At 43.1% G+C, this 21,937-nt stretch overlaps 1 protein-coding gene across 2 annotated transcripts in view; it reads right to left on the bottom strand.

The window, feature by feature from the left end:
• The window catches only part of SLC41A2 (solute carrier family 41 member 2), a 140,782-nt gene that overhangs the window by 71,864 nt on the left and 46,981 nt on the right, over positions 1 to 21,937 (bottom strand). For both annotated transcript variants that reach the window (XM_033950818.1, XM_033950821.1), the window contains one exon: positions 16,933 to 17,079. In XM_033950818.1, coding sequence (XP_033806709.1) covers positions 16,933 to 17,079 — 147 coding nt within the window. The remainder of the gene's footprint in view (positions 1 to 16,932; positions 17,080 to 21,937) is intronic.

Consider the following 21,937-nt stretch of genomic DNA (forward strand, 5'->3'; position numbering starts at 1 on the left):
TCTCTCCCTTTCTCTCTCTCTGTCTCCCTTTCTCTCTCTCTTTCTGTCCCTCTCTACTCTCTCTATGCCCTTCATGATCTTGTAAGTCTCTATCATATCCCCTCTAAGTCTCCTCTTCTCCAGGGAAGAGAGACCCAGTTTCTCCAATCTTTCTCTATCTCTTTCTCTCTTTCTCTCTCTCCCTTTCTCTCTCTCTGTCTCCCTTTCTCTCTCTCTTTCTGTCCCTCTCTACTCTCTCTATGCCCTTCATGATCTTGTAAGTCTCTATCATATCCCCTCTAAGTCTCCTCTTCTCCAGGGAAGAGAGACCCAGTTTCTCCAATCTTTCTCTATCTCTTTCTCTCTTTCTCTCTCTCCCTTTCTCTCTCTCTGTCTCCCTTTCTCTCTCTCTTTCTGTCCCTCTCTACTCTCTCTATGCCCTTCATGATCTTGTAAGTCTCTATCATATCCCCTCTAAGTCTCCTCTTCTCCAGGGAAGAGAGACCCAGTTTCTCCAATCTTTCTCTATCTCTTTCTCTCTTTCTCTCTCTCCCTTTCTCTCTCTCTGTCTCCCTTTCTCTCTCTCTTTCTGTCCCTCTCTACTCTCTCTATGCCCTTCATGATCTTGTAAGTCTCTATCATATCCCCTCTAAGTCTCCTCTTCTCCAGGGAAGAGAGACCCAGTTTCTCCAATCTTTCTCTATCTCTTTCTCTCTTTCTCTCTCTCCCTTTCTCTCTCTCTGTCTCCCTTTCTCTCTCTCTTTCTGTCCCTCTCTACTCTCTCTATGCCCTTCATGATCTTGTAAGTCTCTATCATATCCCCTCTAAGTCTCCTCTTCTCCAGGGAAGAGAGACCCAGTTTCTCCAATCTTTCTCTATCTCTTTCTCTCTTTCTCTCTCTCCCTTTCTCTCTCTCTGTCTCCCTTTCTCTCTCTCTTTCTGTCCCTCTCTACTCTCTCTATGCCCTTCATGATCTTGTAAGTCTCTATCATATCCCCTCTAAGTCTCCTCTTCTCCAGGGAAGAGAGACCCAGTTTCTCCAATCTTTCTCTATCTCTTTCTCTCTTTCTCTCTCTCCCTTTCTCTCTCTCTGTCTCCCTTTCTCTCTCTCTTTCTGTCCCTCTCTACTCTCTCTATGCCCTTCATGATCTTGTAAGTCTCTATCATATCCCCTCTAAGTCTCCTCTTCTCCAGGGAAGAGAGACCCAGTTTCTCCAATCTTTCTCTATCTCTTTCTCTCTTTCTCTCTCTCCCTTTCTCTCTCTCTGTCTCCCTTTCTCTCTCTCTTTCTGTCCCTCTCTACTCTCTCTATGCCCTTCATGATCTTGTAAGTCTCTATCATATCCCCTCTAAGTCTCCTCTTCTCCAGGGAAGAGAGACCCAGTTTCTCCAATCTTTCTCTATCTCTTTCTCTCTTTCTCTCTCTCCCTTTCTCTCTCTCTGTCTCCCTTTCTCTCTCTCTTTCTGTCCCTCTCTACTCTCTCTATGCCCTTCATGATCTTGTAAGTCTCTATCATATCCCCTCTAAGTCTCCTCTTCTCCAGGGAAGAGAGACCCAGTTTCTCCAATCTTTCTCTATCTCTTTCTCTCTTTCTCTCTCTCCCTTTCTCTCTCTCTGTCTCCCTTTCTCTCTCTCTTTCTGTCCCTCTCTACTCTCTCTATGCCCTTCATGATCTTGTAAGTCTCTATCATATCCCCTCTAAGTCTCCTCTTCTCCAGGGAAGAGAGACCCAGTTTCTCCAATCTTTCTCTATCTCTTTCTCTCTTTCTCTCTCTCCCTTTCTCTCTCTCTGTCTCCCTTTCTCTCTCTCTTTCTGTCCCTCTCTACTCTCTCTATGCCCTTCATGATCTTGTAAGTCTCTATCATATCCCCTCTAAGTCTCCTCTTCTCCAGGGAAGAGAGACCCAGTTTCTCCAATCTTTCTCTATCTCTTTCTCTCTTTCTCTCTCTCCCTTTCTCTCTCTCTGTCTCCCTTTCTCTCTCTCTTTCTGTCCCTCTCTACTCTCTCTATGCCCTTCATGATCTTGTAAGTCTCTATCATATCCCCTCTAAGTCTCCTCTTCTCCAGGGAAGAGAGACCCAGTTTCTCCAATCTTTCTCTATCTCTTTCTCTCTCTCCCTTTCTCTCTCTCTGTCTCCCTTTCTCTCTCTCTTTCTGTCCCTCTCTACTCTCTCTATGCCCTTCATGATCTTGTAAGTCTCTATCATATCCCCTCTAGGTCTCCTCTTCTCCAGGGAAGAGAGACCCAGTTTCTCCAATCTTTCTCTATCTCTTTCTCTCTTTCTCTCTCTCCCTTTCTCTCTCTCTGTCTCCCTTTCTCTCTCTCTTTCTGTCCCTCTCTACTCTCTCTATGCCCTTCATGATCTTGTAAGTCTCTATCATATCCCCTCTAGGTCTCCTCTTCTCCAGGGAAGAGAGACCCAGTTTCTCCAATCTTTCTCTATCTCTTTCTCTCTTTCTCTCTCTCCCTTTCTCTCTCTCTGTCTCCCTTTCTCTCTCTCTTTCTGTCCCTCTCTACTCTCTCTATGCCCTTCATGATCTTGTAAGTCTCTATCATATCCCCTCTAAGTCTCCTCTTCTCCAGGGAAGAGAGACCCAGTTTCTCCAATCTTTCTCTATCTCTTTCTCTCTTTCTCTCTCTCCCTTTCTCTCTCTCTGTCTCCCTTTCTCTCTCTCTTTCTGTCCCTCTCTACTCTCTCTATGCCCTTCATGATCTTGTAAGTCTCTATCATATCCCCTCTAAGTCTCCTCTTCTCCAGGGAAGAGAGACCCAGTTTCTCCAATCTTTCTCTATCTCTTTCTCTCTTTCTCTCTCTCCCTTTCTCTCTCTCTGTCTCCCTTTCTCTCTCTCTTTCTGTCCCTCTCTACTCTCTCTATGCCCTTCATGATCTTGTAAGTCTCTATCATATCCCCTCTAAGTCTCCTCTTCTCCAGGGAAGAGAGACCCAGTTTCTCCAATCTTTCTCTATCTCTTTCTCTCTTTCTCTCTCTCCCTTTCTCTCTCTCTGTCTCCCTTTCTCTCTCTCTTTCTGTCCCTCTCTACTCTCTCTATGCCCTTCATGATCTTGTAAGTCTCTATCATATCCCCTCTAAGTCTCCTCTTCTCCAGGGAAGAGAGACCCAGTTTCTCCAATCTTTCTCTATCTCTTTCTCTCTTTCTCTCTCTCCCTTTCTCTCTCTCTGTCTCCCTTTCTCTCTCTCTTTCTGTCCCTCTCTACTCTCTCTATGCCCTTCATGATCTTGTAAGTCTCTATCATATCCCCTCTAAGTCTCCTCTTCTCCAGGGAAGAGAGACCCAGTTTCTCCAATCTTTCTCTATCTCTTTCTCTCTTTCTCTCTCTCCCTTTCTCTCTCTCTGTCTCCCTTTCTCTCTCTCTTTCTGTCCCTCTCTACTCTCTCTATGCCCTTCATGATCTTGTAAGTCTCTATCATATCCCCTCTAAGTCTCCTCTTCTCCAGGGAAGAGAGACCCAGTTTCTCCAATCTTTCTCTATCTCTTTCTCTCTTTCTCTCTCTCCCTTTCTCTCTCTCTGTCTCCCTCTCTCTCTCTCTTTCTGTCCCTCTCTACTCTCTCTATGCCCTTCATGATCTTGTAAGTCTCTATCATATCCCCTCTAAGTCTCCTCTTCTCCAGGGAAGAGAGACCCAGTTTCTCCAATCTTTCTCTATCTCTTTCTCTCTCTCCCTTTCTCTCTCTCTGTCTCCCTTTCTCTCTCTCTTTCTGTCCCTCTCTACTCTCTCTATGCCCTTCATGATCTTGTAAGTCTCTATCATATCCCCTCTAAGTCTCCTCTTCTCCAGGGAAGAGAGACCCAGTTTCTCCAATCTTTCTCTATCTCTTTCTCTCTTTCTCTCTCTCCCTCTCTCTCTCTCTGTCTCCCTTTCTCTCTCTCTTTCTGTCCCTCTCTACTCTCTCTATGCCCTTCATGATCTTGTAAGTCTCTATCATATCCCCTCTAAGTCTCCTCTTCTCCAGGGAAGAGAGACCCAGTTTCTCCAATCTTTCTCTATCTCTTTCTCTCTTTCTCTCTCTCCCTTTCTCTCTCTCTGTCTCCCTTTCTCTCTCTCTTTCTGTCCCTCTCTACTCTCTCTATGCCCTTCATGATCTTGTAAGTCTCTATCATATCCCCTCTAAGTCTCCTCTTCTCCAGGGAAGAGAGACCCAGTTTCTCCAATCTTTCTCTATCTCTTTCTCTCTTTCTCTCTCTCCCTTTCTCTCTCTCTGTCTCCCTTTCTCTCTCTCTTTCTGTCCCTCTCTACTCTCTCTATGCCCTTCATGATCTTGTAAGTCTCTATCATATCCCCTCTAAGTCTCCTCTTCTCCAGGGAAGAGAGACCCAGTTTCTCCAATCTTTCTCTATCTCTTTCTCTCTTTCTCTCTCTCCCTTTCTCTCTCTCTGTCTCCCTTTCTCTCTCTCTTTCTGTCCCTCTCTACTCTCTCTATGCCCTTCATGATCTTGTAAGTCTCTATCATATCCCCTCTAAGTCTCCTCTTCTCCAGGGAAGAGAGACCCAGTTTCTCCAATCTTTCTCTATCTCTTTCTCTCTTTCTCTCTCTCCCTTTCTCTCTCTCTGTCTCCCTTTCTCTCTCTCTTTCTGTCCCTCTCTACTCTCTCTATGCCCTTCATGATCTTGTAAGTCTCTATCATATCCCCTCTAAGTCTCCTCTTCTCCAGGGAAGAGAGACCCAGTTTCTCCAATCTTTCTCTATCTCTTTCTCTCTTTCTCTCTCTCCCTTTCTCTCTCTCTGTCTCCCTTTCTCTCTCTCTTTCTGTCCCTCTCTACTCTCTCTATGCCCTTCATGATCTTGTAAGTCTCTATCATATCCCCTCTAAGTCTCCTCTTCTCCAGGGAAGAGAGACCCAGTTTCTCCAATCTTTCTCTATCTCTTTCTCTCTTTCTCTCTCTCCCTTTCTCTCTCTCTCTCTCCCTTTCTCTCTCTCTTTCTGTCCCTCTCTACTCTCTCTATGCCCTTCATGATCTTGTAAGTCTCTATCATATCCCCTCTAAGTCTCCTCTTCTCCAGGGAAGAGAGACCCAGTTTCTCCAATCTTTCTCTATCTCTTTCTCTCTTTCTCTCTCTCCCTTTCTCTCTCTCTGTCTCCCTTTCTCTCTCTCTTTCTGTCCCTCTCTACTCTCTCTATGCCCTTCATGATCTTGTAAGTCTCTATCATATCCCCTCTAAGTCTCCTCTTCTCCAGGGAAGAGAGACCCAGTTTCTCCAATCTTTCTCTCTCTCTTTCTCTCTTTTCTCTCTCTCCCTTTCTCTCTCTCTGTCTCCCTTTCTCTCTCTCTTTCTGTCCCTCTCTACTCTCTCTATGCCCTTCATGATCTTGTAAGTCTCTATCATATCCCCTCTAAGTCTCCTCTTCTCCAGGGAAGAGAGACCCAGTTTCTCCAATCTTTCTCTATCTCTTTCTCTCTTTCTCTCTCTCCCTTTCTCTCTCTCTGTCTCCCTTTCTCTCTCTCTTTCTGTCCCTCTCTACTCTCTCTATGCCCCTTCATGATCTTGTAAGTCTCTATCATATCCCCTCTAAGTCTCCTCTTCTCCAGGGAAGAGAGACCCAGTTTCTCCAATCTTTCTCTATCTCTTTCTCTCTTTCTCTCTCTCCCTTTCTCTCTCTCTGTCTCCCTTTCTCTCTCTCTTTCTGTCCCTCTCTACTCTCTCTATGCCCTTCATGATCTTGTAAGTCTCTATCATATCCCCTCTAAGTCTCCTCTTCTCCAGGGAAGAGAGACCCAGTTTCTCCAATCTTTCTCTATCTCTTTCTCTCTTTCTCTCTCTCCCTTTCTCTCTCTCTTTCTGTCCCTCTCTACTCTCTCTATGCCCTTCATGATCTTGTAAGTCTCTATCATATCCCCTCTAAGTCTCCTCTTCTCCAGGGAAGAGAGACCCAGTTTCTCCAATCTTTCTCTATCTCTTTCTCTCTTTCTCTCTCTCCCTTTCTCCCTCTCTGTCTCCCTTTCTCTCTCTCTTTCTGTCCCTCTCTACTCTCTTTATGCCCTTCATGATCTTGTAAGTCTCTATCATATCCCCTCTAAGTCTCCTCTTCTCCAGGGAAGAGAGACCCAGTTTCTCCAATCTTTCTCTATCTCTTTCTCTCTTTCTCTCTCTCCCTTTCTCTCTCTCTGTCTCCCTTTCTCTCTCTCTTTCTGTCCCTCTCTACTCTCTCTATGCCCTTCATGATCTTGTAAGTCTCTATCATATCCCCTCTAAGTCTCCTCTTCTCCAGGGAAGAGAGACCCAGTTTCTCCAATCTTTCTCTATCTCTTTCTCTCTTTCTCTCTCTCCCTTTCTCTCTCTCTGTCTCCCTTTCTCTCTCTCTTTCTGTCCCTCTCTACTCTCTCTATGCCCTTCATGATCTTGTAAGTCTCTATCATATCCCCTCTAAGTCTCCTCTTCTCCAGGGAAGAGAGACCCAGTTTCTCCAATCTTTCTCTATCTCTTTCTCTCTTTCTCTCTCTCCCTTTCTCTCTCTCTGTCTCCTTTTCTCTCTCTCTTTCTGTCCCTCTCTACTCTCTCTATGCCCTTCATGATCTTGTAAGTCTCTATCATATCCCCTCTAAGTCTCCTCTTCTCCAGGGAAGAGAGACCCAGTTTCTCCAATCTTTCTCTATCTCTTTCTCTCTTTCTCTCTCTCCCTTTCTCTCTCTCTGTCTCCCTTTCTCTCTCTCTTTCTGTCCCTCTCTACTCTCTCTATGCCCTTCATGATCTTGTAAGTCTCTATCATATCCCCTCTAGGTCTCCTCTTCTCCAGGGAAGAGAGACCCAGTTTCTCCAATCTTTCTCTATCTCTTTCTCTCTTTCTCTCTCTCCCTTTCTCTCTCTCTGTCTCCCTTTCTCTCTCTCTTTCTGTCCCTCTCTACTCTCTCTATGCCCTTCATGATCTTGTAAGTCTCTATCATATCCCCTCTAAGTCTCCTCTTCTCCAGGGAAGAGAGACCCAGTTTCTCCAATCTTTCTCTATCTCTTTCTCTCTTTCTCTCTCTCCCTTTCTCTCTCTCTGTCTCCCTTTCTCTCTCTCTTTCTGTCCCTCTCTACTCTCTCTATGCCCTTCATGATCTTGTAAGTCTCTATCATATCCCCTCTAAGTCTCCTCTTCTCCAGGGAAGAGAGACCCAGTTTCTCCAATCTTTCTCTATCTCTTTCTCTCTTTCTCTCTCTCCCTTTCTCTCTCTCTGTCTCCCTTTCTCTCTCTCTTTCTGTCCCTCTCTACTCTCTCTATGCCCTTCATGATCTTGTAAGTCTCTATCATATCCCCTCTAAGTCTCCTCTTCTCCAGGGAAGAGAGACCCAGTTTCTCCAATCTTTCTCTATCTCTTTCTCTCTTTCTCTCTCTCCCTTTCTCTCTCTCTGTCTCCCTTTCTCTCTCTCTTTCTGTCCCTCTCTACTCTCTCTATGCCCTTCATGATCTTGTAAGTCTCTATCATATCCCCTCTAAGTCTCCTCTTCTCCAGGGAAGAGAGACCCAGTTTCTCCAATCTTTCTCTATCTCTTTCTCTCTTTCTCTCTCTCCCTTTCTCTCTCTCTGTCTCCCTTTCTCTCTCTCTTTCTGTCCCTCTCTACTCTCTCTATGCCCTTCATGATCTTGTAAGTCTCTATCATATCCCCTCTGTCTCCTCTTCTCCAGGGAAGAGAGACCCAGTTTCTCCAATCTTTCTCTATCTCTTTCTCTCTTTCTCTCTCTCCCTTTCTCTCTCTCTGTCTCCCTTTCTCTCTCTCTTTCTGTCCCTCTCTACTCTCTCTATGCCCTTCATGATCTTGTAAGTCTCTATCATATCCCCTCTAAGTCTCCTCTTCTCCAGGGAAGAGAGACCCAGTTTCTCCAATCTTTCTCTATCTCTTTCTCTCTTTCTCTCTCTCCCTTTCTCTCTCTCTGTCTCCCTTTCTCTCTCTCTTTCTGTCCCTCTCTACTCTCTCTATGCCCTTCATGATCTTGTAAGTCTCTATCATATCCCCTCTAAGTCTCCTCTTCTCCAGGGAAGAGAGACCCAGTTTCTCCAATCTTTCTCTATCTCTTTCTCTCTTTCTCTCTCTCCCTTTCTCTCTCTCTGTCTCCCTTTCTCTCTCTCTTTCTGTCCCCTCTCTACTCTCTCTATGCCCTTCATGATCTTGTAAGTCTCTATCATATCCCCTCTACGTCTCCTCTTCTCCAGGGAAGAGAGACCCAGTTTCTCCAATCTTTCTCTATCTCTTTCTCTCTTTCTCTCTCTCCCTTTCTCTCTCTCTGTCTCCCTTTCTCTCTCTCTTTCTGTCCCTCTCTACTCTCTCTATGCCCTTCATGATCTTGTAAGTCTCTATCATATCCCCTCTAAGTCTCCTCTTCTCCAGGGAAAAGGGACCCAGTTTCTCCAATCTCTCAGCGTATGAAAGGTTTTCCATACCTTTTATCAAACGTGTCGCTCTCCTCTGAACCCTCTCGAGTATCGCCATATCCTTCTTAAGGTACGGTGACCAATATTGGACGCAGTACTCTAGATGCGGCCACACCATCGCCCGATACAACGGCAGGATTACTTCTTTTGTTCTGGTAGTAATACCCTTCTTGATTATACCTAGCATTCTATTCGCTCTTTTAGCGGCCGCTGCGCACTGTGCCGTCGGCTTCATTGTCATGTCCACCATTACCCCCAAATCCCTTTCTTGGGTACTCTCATTCAATAACATCCCTCCCATCGTATAGCTGTACCTCAGGTTTCTGCTTCCCACATGTAGTACTTTACATTTTTCAACGTTGAACTTCATCTGCCATCTCGTTGCCCATTCCCCCAGTTTGTTCAAGTCCCTTTGTAATTCTTCGCAGTCCTCTTTAGTCTGAGCTCTACTAAATAGTTTGGTGTCATTCGCAAATTTTATTATCTCGCACTTCGTCCCTGTTTCTAGATCATTTATAAATATATTAAATAGCAGCGGTCCGAGCACCGATCCCTGTGGAACACCACTCGTGACCTTCCTCCAGTCTGAGTAGTGGCCCTTCACTCCTACCCTCTGTTTTCTACCCGCCAACCAATTCCTGATCCATCTATGTATGTATCCTTCCACCCCATGGCTCTTCAGTTTCCGAAGTAGGCGTTCATTGGGGTACCTTGTCAAGGGATATATGATGTCTATGGGGTCTCCTCTGTCCATCCGTCTGTTAACTCCTTCAAAGAAGTGCAATAATTTTGTTAGGCACAATCTCCCCTTGCAGAATCCATGTTGGCTGATTATCAGAAGTTTGTTTCTTTCAAAATGTTCATCGATGTTGTCTTTTATCAGCGCTTCCGCCATTTGTTGCCGATTGTTTGCCGAATTTAAATGGAAGACATGGAATGGAGTGTTCAACCAGAACCTGCTTTACCAGAAGCCATGGAAGTGAGCTGATCTGACTGTGTGTTTGACTTGCAAGGTTGTTCAGATTTTTGATTTTTTTTTTTTTTGATGTGCTGGCTGGCTTGATGCGGGGACAATGCTTAAGGACAGTTAAGCGATCTTGGTAATGTACTTTTGAGTACCGTGAAAACCCTGAAGGTTGGAGCCGGTTTGCCAGACATCCAGGTAGTGTGTTTTATGGGTTATATTTTTTGTGCTTTGCTTTGCCAAGGAGCTGAATTGGCAAATCCAGTAATCTTCCGCTCCTTAGTGCTTGGAGAGAAGGGAGAAGCCCTGCAACATTGTACAGCTCTGAGTTGAGGGTTGGACTAAAGACTGCCTGGGACATAAGTTATACACTTGAGCATGAAGCAGACCAGGCTGGTGAGGACATTAGTATTCTGGGTACATTATAGTTGTTGACTTTTGTTTTCCCTGCATTATTGTTTTTGCCCTAACTAGATGAACAATAAATAGTATTTCTTTCTTTTGATACTTACCTTAATTGTGTCATTCTGACTTTTGTACACAAAGTGAAGTATCCACAACAGGGACTTCCTCCTATTTGGGGAAGCACGCCAGGGCAGTATTGTAGGCGTGTGCCGGTCACCGCTAGGCCCAAGGGCTAGTCACGCTACAATATGCATGAGATCTATTAGCATACAATGGAAGCAGTGCACGCAACTAGATCTCATGCATATTCATTGAGGAAATCCTGAAAACCCGACTGGATTGCGGCCCTCGAGGAGGGACTTTGATACCCCTGTTTTAGCCTGTAACTATTGGCACAAATTCATGCTAATGGTTGCCAAACACTAACACTCAAGCTAACTGCTTAGCATAGCTTTGTATACATGCCTCTATATCAGGGGTGTCAAAGTCCCTCCTCGAGGGCCGGAATCCAGTCGGGTTTTCTGGATTTCCCCAATGAATATGCATTGAAAGCAGTGCATGCAAATAGATCTCATGCAGATTCATTGGGGAAATCCTGAAAACCCGACTGGATTCTGGCCCTCGAGGACCGACTTTGACATCTGTGCTCTATATGGTTGCATTTGTAAGCAATGATTCAATAACACGATGAAAAGTATAGAAAATCACATGAAGAATCCAATTTTAAATTTAAAAAAATGAAAATGGAGCTGAAATTGAATTAAGTAATTTCAATAAATGGATTACATCCGTATTTCAGGTTTTAAATTAAAACTTAAAACATAGCATAAAGACATTCACCAATACAAAATGCTCTATTCTTCTATTGTTTTAATCAATCAGTCTTTCATCCCTGACCTCGAACATCAACCTGCCAATCTGGGCATAGTTGCTCAACCAGATAAATGGAATCAAAACTGCTCCACATCCTTCTTTTGTCTCTCACACAGCACCCTCCAGAAAGCAGCATAACGATCCCACAGCGCCATCTAATGTTTAAACAACGCCTAGTCTCACTGGCATGGCAAGTTACGGTGAACAAACTTTCACCCAAATCTGGGTGTGCTGAAGTCTGCCCAGAATTGCTTATTGGATGTTCCTTCGAGCGTAAGGCTGGAAAAATATCGCTCCACAATTTTTTGTGTTGCTGGTCCAAAATTACGAAATTCTTTGCCTACTGAATTGCAGAAGGCACAGAGTGAAAGATTTTAAGAAGGGTTTGAAAACCTATCCTTTTAAACAGTATTTTGGTGCTGAATGAACTTTTAGAGTATAAATGCACTATACCCGAGAGTTTCAGTTAGTCATGAGAATTTATGACTAGCTTTGATGTAATAACATTGATTGTACATTTGGTTGTGTCTGTGCTATTGTAATCCACTTAGAATTGTAAAATTCTGTGAAATATAAATATTTTAAATAAATGAAATAAATAAAGATAAGGACATTTTTTGAGAAAATCTTCCCAAACATTGAATTCACTATCTTTTTTTTTTTTTTTTTAAATCAACCAATATAAGTGAATTTACTGTGGAGTGCCGCAGTGTTCAGTGCTTGGACCATTGCTCTTCAACATATTTATAAATGATCTGGAAATTGGTACGACGAGTGAGGTGATTAAATTTGCAGATGATACTAAGTTATTCAGAGTAGTGAAGACGCAGGAGGATTGCGAAGATCTGCAACATGACATAAATAAAGACATAGATAAAAGACAGGTTGTTCACCCTTTCCAAGGTAGGGAGAACGAGAGGGCGCTCTCTAAAGTTAAAAGGGGATCGATTCCGTACAAATATAAGGAAGTTCTTCTTCACCCAGAGAGTGGTAGAAAACTGGAACGCTCTTCCGGAGGCTGTTATAGGGGAAAGCATCCTCCAGGGATTCAAGACAAAGTTAGATCAGTCCTGTTGAACCAGAAGGTACACAGGTCTCAGTTAGGGCACTGGTCTTTGGCCTAGGGGCCGGCACAGGAGCGGACTGCTGGGCATGATGGATCACTGGTCTGATCCAGCAGTGACAATTCTTATGTTCTTATGATATAAAACAATTAGCTTGTGGGTAGCTAATGGGGATATGTTCTGATGTGAACCTAGCATAAAATGGCCAAAACAGCTGTAGACATTAGAAGGATAGACTCTCAGTTTTAGTAATTGGGTACTCAACACCTGTGAACAGACCATAGAAGTTTCAAGTTCTATTTAAAAATTGATATACTGCCCTAGGGCAATGGTCATCCAAGTGGTTTACAGATAAAAAAAATTATGGTCCAGATACCTTTAAAATGTTTAAAAGGAGGAACTCCATATAATAAAGAAAAAGTAGGAAAGTATAGGAATTATTTTACCAGAGAGAGTATGCTACCCAGCAGGTAGAGCCCATGTGCCAAGAAGGAAAAAAAGAGAAAAAACACCCCAACCCCAAATAGTTTAGAATGCATATTTGAATAAGTAAGTTTTCAATGTTGCACAAAATTCTGAAAATGTCTGTTTTAATCTAATGCCAGGGGGTAAAGAATTCCAAAGAAATGGTCCTATAGAACAGTGGTTCCCAACCCTGTCCTGGAGGAACACCAGGCCAATCGGGTTTTCAGGCTAGCCCTAATGAATATGCATGAAGCAAATTTGCATGCCTATCACTTCCATCATATGCAAATCTCTCTCATGCATATTCATTAGGGCTAGCCTGAAAACCCGATTGGCCTGGTGTTCCTCCAGGACAGGGTTGGGAATCACTGCTATAGAAGATACTTGAGCGGGTTGAATCATAGTATATTTGACGAAGACAGGGAATATGTAGTTGATCTAATTGCGAAGAGTGTAATGATCTAGTTTGTGTATATGATGTCAAAATGTCTAGAGCAGGGGTGTCAAAGTCCCTCCTCGAGGGCCGCAATCCAGTCGGGTTTTCAGGATTTCCTCAATGAATATACACTGAAAGCAGTGTATGCAAATAGATCTCATGCATATTCATTGGGGAAATGATGAAAACCCGACTGGATTGCGGCCCTCGAGGACAGACTTCGACACCTGTGGTCTAGAGAGATAGAGGGGCAAACCTGAACGATGGATCTTATACACAACAGAAAGCAATTTAAAGGTGATTCTATGGGCTCCTTTTACGAAGACGCGTTAGCGGTTTAACGCTAAACCGCTGGCCACGCTAGCCGCTAGCGCCTCCTCTTGAGCAGGCGGTATTTTTCCGGCTAGCCCGGGGGTTAGCGCGTGATTAAAAGTTGAGCGCGCTAAAGCCGCTAATGAGGCTTCATAAAAGGAGCCCTATGTGTTATGGGGAGCTGGTGTTCTGCTATGAGAAGTGGTTTAACATGATCAAATTTTTTCGATCCAGTTACAGTGGTGCCTCACACAACGAACTTAATCCGTTCCAGGAGCAAGTTTGTTATGTGAAACGTTCGTTGTGTGAAACGCGTTTTCCCATAAGAATACATGTAAAACAAAATAATTCGTTCTGCAGCCCTGTTTTCCCATAAGAATACATGTAAAACAAAATAATTTGTTCTGCAGCCCTACATTTCCCTCCCTCCACCTCACCTTATATGCAGAGTTTGCCAGCTTTCTTTTTCACCCAGCCGCACGCTTTCAAAAAGCTGTGCACGCGCAGCTGCTGGAGTTGATCAATGTTCTCCTCTCCTGCAACTTCCGGTTTCCGGTTGCGTCAGAGGAGAAGATTGAACAACAGAGCATGCGCGCATGTGCTGCTCTTTGAAAGTGTGTGGCTGGCCGAAAAAGAAAGCCGGAAAACTCGGCATCTAAGGTAAGGTGGAGGGAGATGATGGAACACTGCATTCAGACAGGAGGGTGCTGCTGTTCCCGGCTCACATTAGGAAGCGGCGAGAGTAGTTCCGCCCCCCCCCCGGGCCCCTCGGGTGACTTCGTTGTGTGAAACGAAGTTCGTTATAGGGAGCAAGACAAAAAGTTCGTTATGCGCAGCGTTCGCTGTACGAGGCGTCCGTTATGCGAGGCACCACTGTATTTATTTTATTGAGGAATTTTGTATAAGTTGCAGGTGATGTTTTTCTTTACTGGTAATGTTCTATACTAGACTGTTACCACAAAAAATGCTATCAGCCAAACACATGTTCTTAAACTCACGTTCATAGTGTGTAATATAAATCGCAAACAGTACTCAGAGAAAATGATAAGATAATAAGAGACCACATAAAGTGGGTCAAGCCCAATAGTCAGTATCGCATGTTCTCAATCTTTATACTTTTGAAACATATGTAAGCTGGAAAAATTTCAATTTATATACCAACATTTGATAATTCAAAAGCAAAGATTTTACTTATCTTCAACAGGAGACCCGTTTAGAAATCCTCTCAAGCTTTGGGCTCTGTTGCGTTTTGCAAAATTGCTGCCTCAGAGAACCCATTCAGAAAACATCTCTTCAAAAGCACCAAAACGGTCTCGGCTATAATGAAGAAATGTAGGCCTTGAAAACCCCGGCCTATGTTTCCGGCGCCTACCTTTGCCAGAGGTGCAATTCTCTAAACGGCGCCGTCTCGTGACTGACATGCGATCAAGCAGTCGCTTTTAAGGTGGCCGCCAACAACGCCTTGCGTTAAGTCACTTTTCTCATTTGAAGCATACATTAGCAGATAAAACAGTTTAGGAAAAGGGGACCTAAATGGCTTTGCAGATTTTCCTCTCAGGGGATAATTTTCAAAACCATTCCATATGCCCAGAACAGTTACTTATCTGCGAAAATGGCTTATTATAAAATTGCAAACACCAAAAGGTCTAACAGGACAGAGAACCCACGGGTATAAAACAGTACAAAAGGAAGTGGGAACGGACAATGCACGCTCCACTGAAGATCACTGATGTAAAACCAACTTGTTTATTTCGTAATAGGACACAAACATTAACATCCTGTATGGTTGCTAGCCTGTTACAAAACTTGTTCTTTCAATCAAATAGCTTTTGAAGTTTGTTTACGCAGCTACATGTTTTGCGCTCTTTTATTGTCCTATGTAAATATGCTGCAGTTTTTTAGAGGTTTTCTCCTGACGAAATGTGGTATTCTGATGGTCCTATTTCCATATTTTTACTACACAGCTTTGTTTTATCCCAGATCTGCCATCTGTGAACTTATACGCTACAGGTTTGGTTTCATTTTTAGGTATTTGCATAAACATTATCATATGTTTTGTTTGTCACATATATATATCTTTGATATATGTATTTATTTATTTACATGATTAGCCTCTGGCATTCGTTTACTTGCATGGCTTTAAAAAAATTTTTTTTTACACTTTTAATTTTTATATGATGTGTTTTATCATGTTGCGTTATGTTTTTATGTTTAGTGACCCCCTGATGCAGGCGTTCCTCAGATGCCGAAACACAGTGCTGTGTCGGGTCTACAGCTTCTGCTTGTGTCAAGAACATAAGAAATAAGAACATAAGCAATGCTTTCACTGGGTCAGACCCGAGGTCCATCGTGCCCAGCAGTCCACGCATGCGGTGGCCCAACAGGTCCAGGACCTGTGCAGTGATCCTCTATCTATACCCCTCTATTCCCTTTTCCAGCAGGAAGTTGTCCAATCCTTTCTTAAACCCCAGTACCGTGCTCTGCCCTATTACGTCCTCTGGAAGCGCATTCCAGGTGTCCACCACACGTTGGGTAAAGAAGAACTTCCTAGCATTCGTTTTGAATCTGTCCCCTTTCAACTTTTCTGAATGCCCTCTTGTTCTTTTATTCTTTGAAAGTTTGAAGAATCGATCCTTCTCTACTCTCGCTATGCCCTTCGTGATCTTGTCCTTTTATGAAATAAACAAGTTGGTTTTACATCAGTGATCTTCAGGGGAGTGTTCATTGTCCGTTCCCAATTCCTTTTGTACTTATTATAAAATTGCCCAGATTGTTAACAGGTAAATGTATTTAGGAGGGAATTCAATAAAAAGCACTGGAAAAAAAAAACTTGAGCACCCTGCCGTTATAGAATAGTGTTCAGTGCGGATCCCGCGCCTAACTTTTGGGTGCCATAATCGTTCCTTTTAAAAGCAGGTGTAAAGGCCAGTGCCCAACTTAGGCACGCTTCAGATGAATTCTGTAAATCCGAGAACAACTTTTTAGAATGCCTACACGCCCCTAGCCACAGCCCCTTTTCAGATAACGTGGGGTTGAAGTTGGGCGCTGTGCTTTATAGAACAGAGCGCAGCGACATGTGTGCGCAAATTTTTAAGACTGTCATTAACATCAGTAATTGGTTGTTGGCATCCAATTATTCATGTTTCCTGTCTCATTGCTAAACTTTTTGTGCACGCATCTCTGATATGCGCACAAATTTGGGCGCGATATATAGAATCCAGAGAAGAAAGGCAATTGTGCCAATCAGAGGTGTTCCCAGAGGTGGGGATGGGGCAGGTTTCGACTTACGCTCATATATCTGGGCTTTCAGAAACACACAAGTAAATTCTCCCCCAAAACCTTTTGAAACAGTTGTAACCAGGGTTGTTTAGGAGCCCTGGACCAGGACCCACTTTTTTTTCAGTTGCCCCAATGCACCCCCCCCCCCAAAAGGGCAGTTCCTTCCTTCTTCCTAATGCTACTGCCTGGTTCCAACACGATATGGCTTCATAGACTAGCTTCCTTGAGGAAAATCTGTATCAAGCAGCAGCATCAGGAGGGAGGAGGGCCCTCCCTCCTCCGATGCAGATATTGACACTGGCCCCTCCCCCTTTGCGGCAGCTGGCCTATGAAGCTGCATTCTGTCATGACTGACAGGAGCACTGGAGGAGGGAGGAGTTGTAGAGTGTTCAAGCCAAATTAAGAGGCAGGTGACATCACAGTTCTGAGTATTTGATGCCCTTTAGAATCGATACCCTGGGCCAGATCCTCACCTGGTTCATAGGTTAAGTCAGCCCTGGGTGTAACAAATGAGAATACTGACTATGCCAGCTAATGTTGCAAAATCAACCTCTAAAAGACTTCTAAAAGATCTCATAAAAGCATAAGGTGTGTTTATGATGCAGAAAAACTTCACATTTGCGTCCAGTGAAAGCTATAGATGGGGCATGTTATGATGTGTACTTCCAATCATTCTAAACATTACTAGGCTGAAAAGCAGTAACTGTGTTTTTTTTGTTTTCTTTTGGGGCTTTGTTTGTTTTTTTCTATGTACGGTAGCTAAAAAACTCTACTTACCCAGGCAATCATAAAGGCCTTGGCTTATCCATGCTAATATGGCAAGAGTGATGAGGTCCCCAAAACTGGCAGCAATAGGTGTGGCAACATTGTCGGGGTTTATACCCGTCTTCTTTGATCCAACAATTACACCCACCATGATTATCCCTAAAGCATACAAAAGCACAAATCTTAGCAACCCAGTTCCTTTTCTTCAATAAAACATGTCATACCTTTTTGCCAAGATTTGCTTCAATTATATAAATGAGGGACCTCAGAAATCTGGCTGTGTTTCTTAATTTTCTTTGTATATACATTTGCTATCTCCCGAGATTTTACTGAGGAAGTATTTTAAGGAGATTCTAGGTTTAGTCATGGCTGATACTACATCAGTTTCTTTTTTTTTTTTTAATCTTTATTAAGTTTTCAAAGCTAACAAAAAGTGCAAAATGATATGCATACATATATTAATAAAATGAGACTCTAGGCACCCTAATCACCACTTTTTGAAAGAAAAACATTCACATGTAACTCCCAATAACAGTAAGAAGTTACTTCTTACTGTTATTGGGAGTTACATATATTAATAATCATAATAAGCACTTATAATCAATCAGTAACAATACAGAAAGGATAAAACCCCCTCTCCCTTCCAGCGTTTTCAATCAGGGAATAAAACCAAACAAAAGAGATACCCCCACCCTCCCCAGTTTCTAATTGTTATTATTTACCCGATAAAATTAACATTGAGTTGAGATCAATAGGGTGTGGATCAATTAGTTTCTTCAGAAATAGATTTAACTGCTTTTCCTAAGGATTCTCAAGAGTGTTATAAATACTAGATTTGCCCCCTCTTCTCCGAAACTGCGCTAGCAGTTTCTAGCGTGGGGATCCGCGCTAAATGGCCTGCGCTGCTTCCGATGCTCATAGAGTTCCTATGAGCGTCGGGAGCAGTGCGGGCCATTCACCGCGGCTCCCCGCGCTAGAAACTGCTAGCGCAGTTTCGGAGAAGAGGGGGTTACTCTTTTGGTGACTCTTGGCAGTGAAAAGACTACATCCCCGATTTTGAAACATTATTTTCAGAAAAAAAAGATGTGGTGTATTGCGGGGCAAGGATTTATATTTTTCCTAGCATATCTAGGCAACTCAACTTAGAATCAAGCTTTTTACCCCTCCCCCTTCCTTTTATTCAGCTGTGATACAGGTTTCTACTACGGCCCAGAGTGCTAAATGCTCCGATGCTGTTCCAATGCTCATAGAATTCCTATGAGCGTCAGAGCATTTAGCGCCCTGGGCTTATTAAAAGAGGGCCTTAGCTTTTAAATCTAGAATAGTAGCCCTAGGGGCCACCTTTATTTCTGAAGTATCTTTGTAAATGTTTTTCTTACATTTCAGGGTAGAGAGTATATTTTTGGGATGCGTTACATTTCAAACAATTTCTTAAAGGTCTTATGAAATAATGCTTTAGATGAATGAATAAATGCTATATAGCAAAACTGTAATAATAATTGTTAAAGCCTATTGTTTGCTTATGACATTTTCTTGAGAGTTAATGTACGAGGGTCATCTCATAAATAATGCACACAATTTTTTAAATTTACATGTTTTATTTTATTTTTTTTTCCAAATATTTCTTTACAATCCTTCAATATAATCTCCCTGCTTTGCAATGGCAGAGTCCCAACGTCGGGAAGCTTCATTATTCCATCCAAGACACCGTTTTAGTTCAGTTGCTGAATGGCTCGGGTACTGGCGGAAGAAAGCTCTTCCAGAGATGCAAAATGATGTCCACGCATAGGTTGCTTCAACTTTGGAAAAAGGTCAAAGTCTGGTGGTCTCATGTCTGGACTGTAGGGAGCATGAGGTAACACCTCCCAGCCGTATTTGTGTAGTTTTTTTAATGACATTTCCTATGTGCGGGCAAGCGTTGTCATGAAGAATGAGTGGCCCAGCCAGGAGCAACTGAGGTTGGGTTTTGTGCATTTTTCTGCGCATTTTTTTGCAAAAAATCATTATAATACACTGCTGTGACACTTCTTCCACATGGAACTTTGTCTGTGATGATGATGCCTTCATAATCATAAGCAAAATTCATTATTTGTTTGACTTTTGATTGAGCTCATCGAAATTTTTTTGGTCATGGGGAAGGTGGAATTCTCCACTCATCACTGAAAAACTACGCGAATAAGGCTGGGAGGTGTTATCTCATGCTCCCTAAAGTCCAGACATGAGTCTACCAAACTTCGACCTTTTTCCAAAGTTAAAGCAACCTATGCGTGGACATCGTTTTGCATCTCTGGAACAGCTTTCTTCTGCCGGTACCCAAGCCATTCGGCAACTGAACAAAATGGTGTCTTGGATGGAATAATGAAGCTTCCCGGACATTGGGACTTGGTCATTACAAAACAGGCAGACTATATTGAAGGATTGTAAAGAAATACTTGGGAAAAAAAATAGTGTGCATTATTTATGAAATGACCCTAGTAATTCTCTCTTCCCTTAATGTGGGTTACAATGGCTACGAGGACATTTTTTTTTAAAATTTGTTTGAATGTTTCAGTTATTCTACTCTTGTACTATTTCTATTAAATCAGGAATATTTAAAAATTCAAATTAAAAATACCCATATTTTTTATTTAATTGCCCTAAGGCTCCACTGCTAAGGGAAAAAAGGCAATGGGAAAGCAGAGAAGGCGGCCAAGCAACACCATCATGTGAAAGTTGAGTATTTGTTTGGAGGAAAATGATGATTTCTATAGTAGATTTAAACAAACTGGAGAAAATATTTCTTCAATCAATGGGTAATTAGACTCTGGAATTTGAAGCCAGAGACTGTAGTGAAAGCAGTTAGCTCAAAAAATGTTTGGTTAATTTCCTAAAAGAGAAGTCCATAAGCCATTATTAAGATGGCGTGGGAAAATCCACTACTTATTCCTAGGATAAGCACCATAAAATCTGATCTCCTTCGGATCTTGCCAGGTACTTGTGACCTGGGTTGGCCACTGTTGGAAACAGGATACTGGGCTTGATGGACCTTCAATCTGTCCCAGTATGGCAACCCTTATGTTCTTAAGTAGAGGATAATGAAGCCATTCTGACATCACTGATGAAGTTGGCTCTTAGGCATTGGTGGAATGAGGCTTTATGACATCACAATCTGAGCTCTGGAACGTTGTTACTCTTTGGGTTTCTGCCAGGTACTTGGGTCCTGGGTTGGCCACTATTGGAAACAGGATACTGGGCTTGATGGATCTTTGGTCTGTCCCTGTTCTTATGATATGATAGTTTAACTGTACCAACAAAAAATGTTATAGCACTTGAGCTTTTGAGACCTATAGGTCCCTTCTTCAGAAGCAACTGCAGTACCGAAGGAAGTCACAGCTTCAGAGTGTTGATGCGTAGGAGTTCTCATAGTAGGGTCTTCAGGAAATGTCAAGTGCTGTTTGTATTGGCATCAATTAGTATTGGTTAGTGAAAATTTAGTCACTGGAAGAGTACCTCACAAACAAAGGTATTAAGCCAGCATCGAGACAGAGGGTGAGGGATCAAAGGCTCCTATAATGTATCATAAATTAGATGCCTACGTTAAGTTCATTTTATAGAATCTAATAGATGGGTGTATTTCAGTTCTATGTTCTCCTGTCTTACGTTTTTTTTTTTAACTGTTTTGCAGGGTTCATAGACATAATCGCGGAAGACAAAGGCGCGCGCTGACAACTAAGCGCAAGACGGAGGCGCGCGCTGAAGAAAATTACTGTTTTTAGGGGCTCCGATGGGGGGTTTTTGTTGAGGAGCCCCCCCATTTTACTTAATATAGATCGCGGCGGCGTGGTGGGGTGTTTGGGGGGTTGTAACCCCCCCACATTTTACTGGAAACTTAACTTTTTCCCTAAAATGGGGGGGGTTACAACCCCTCAAACCCCCCCACAACGCCCCCACAACGCAGCGCGATCTGTATTAAGTACAGTGGGGGGGCTCCCCAACAAAACCCCCAGTCGGAGCCCCTAAAAATAGTAATTTTCTTCGGCGCATGCCTCCGTCTTGCACTCAGTTGTCGGCGCGCGCCTTTCTCCCGGCGCGATTTTGACCTGACACCGTTTTGCAGAACTAACCCAAATATCAAGTGTTCTGGTTAGGAGAACTATTCGTAATCAGATTGGATATGCTGTATCCACAGGAGGAAACTGTTAGTCAGATCAGATGTGGAGGAGCATTTTCGATATGACATCTAAATCCGAGTTTAGATGTTTTGCAGAATACGCTCAAAAATCCAGTACCAAACATGCCATTTTCAAAACTGCAAAACATCTATCTTCTTTTTCAAAAATGGATGTGTTTGTGCTTGGTGCATCTATCTTTTATGAACCATTAAAAAAAACAACAAAAAAAAACCCCACACCCAAAACCAAAATGCACAAAAATAAGCCATTGGGATGTAGGAGAGGCCTGCATTCTTAGTTGCCTGGCCACACAGATATCCCCAGCAGAACAGAGGGGCACCCTAGAAGGCACTGCAGTGACCCATCACAAATAAAGTCACAGGTACACATCTCACTATAGTCCTCCAAAACCCACCCAAAACTCAATTTACCCAACTGTAAACCACACCAATAATCCTTATGCCTGCAGGTGACACCGACTATATACATATGTGGGTACAGTGGGATTAGGATAGGATTTGAAAGGGTCACAAATTCCACCATAAGTGCCGCCGGCCTCAGTTCCCATCTCTATGGTTCACCACACTGCCAACTAGGCAATTCCAGAAACCTGCTTGCTGCTCTAATAGGACTGGTCATAATATCTTAAGCTGTCATACAGGTAGGTATGCATTGTTTCATTCACATCTTTAGGGGGTGAGATAGTCAGTGACCAGTGGGGAGTGTGTATGTTGGGGGAGGGGCTCATGTTTACATCCCTCCAGTGGTCATCTAATCCAGGGGTATCCAATTCCAGTCCTCGAAAGCCACAGGCAGTTCAGGTTTTCAGGATATCCACAATGAATATGTATGAGATGGATTTGCAT

This window comes from Geotrypetes seraphini, chromosome 7 (assembly GCF_902459505.1).
Source record: "Geotrypetes seraphini chromosome 7, aGeoSer1.1, whole genome shotgun sequence".
Taxonomy (NCBI): Eukaryota; Metazoa; Chordata; class Amphibia; order Gymnophiona; family Dermophiidae; genus Geotrypetes; species Geotrypetes seraphini.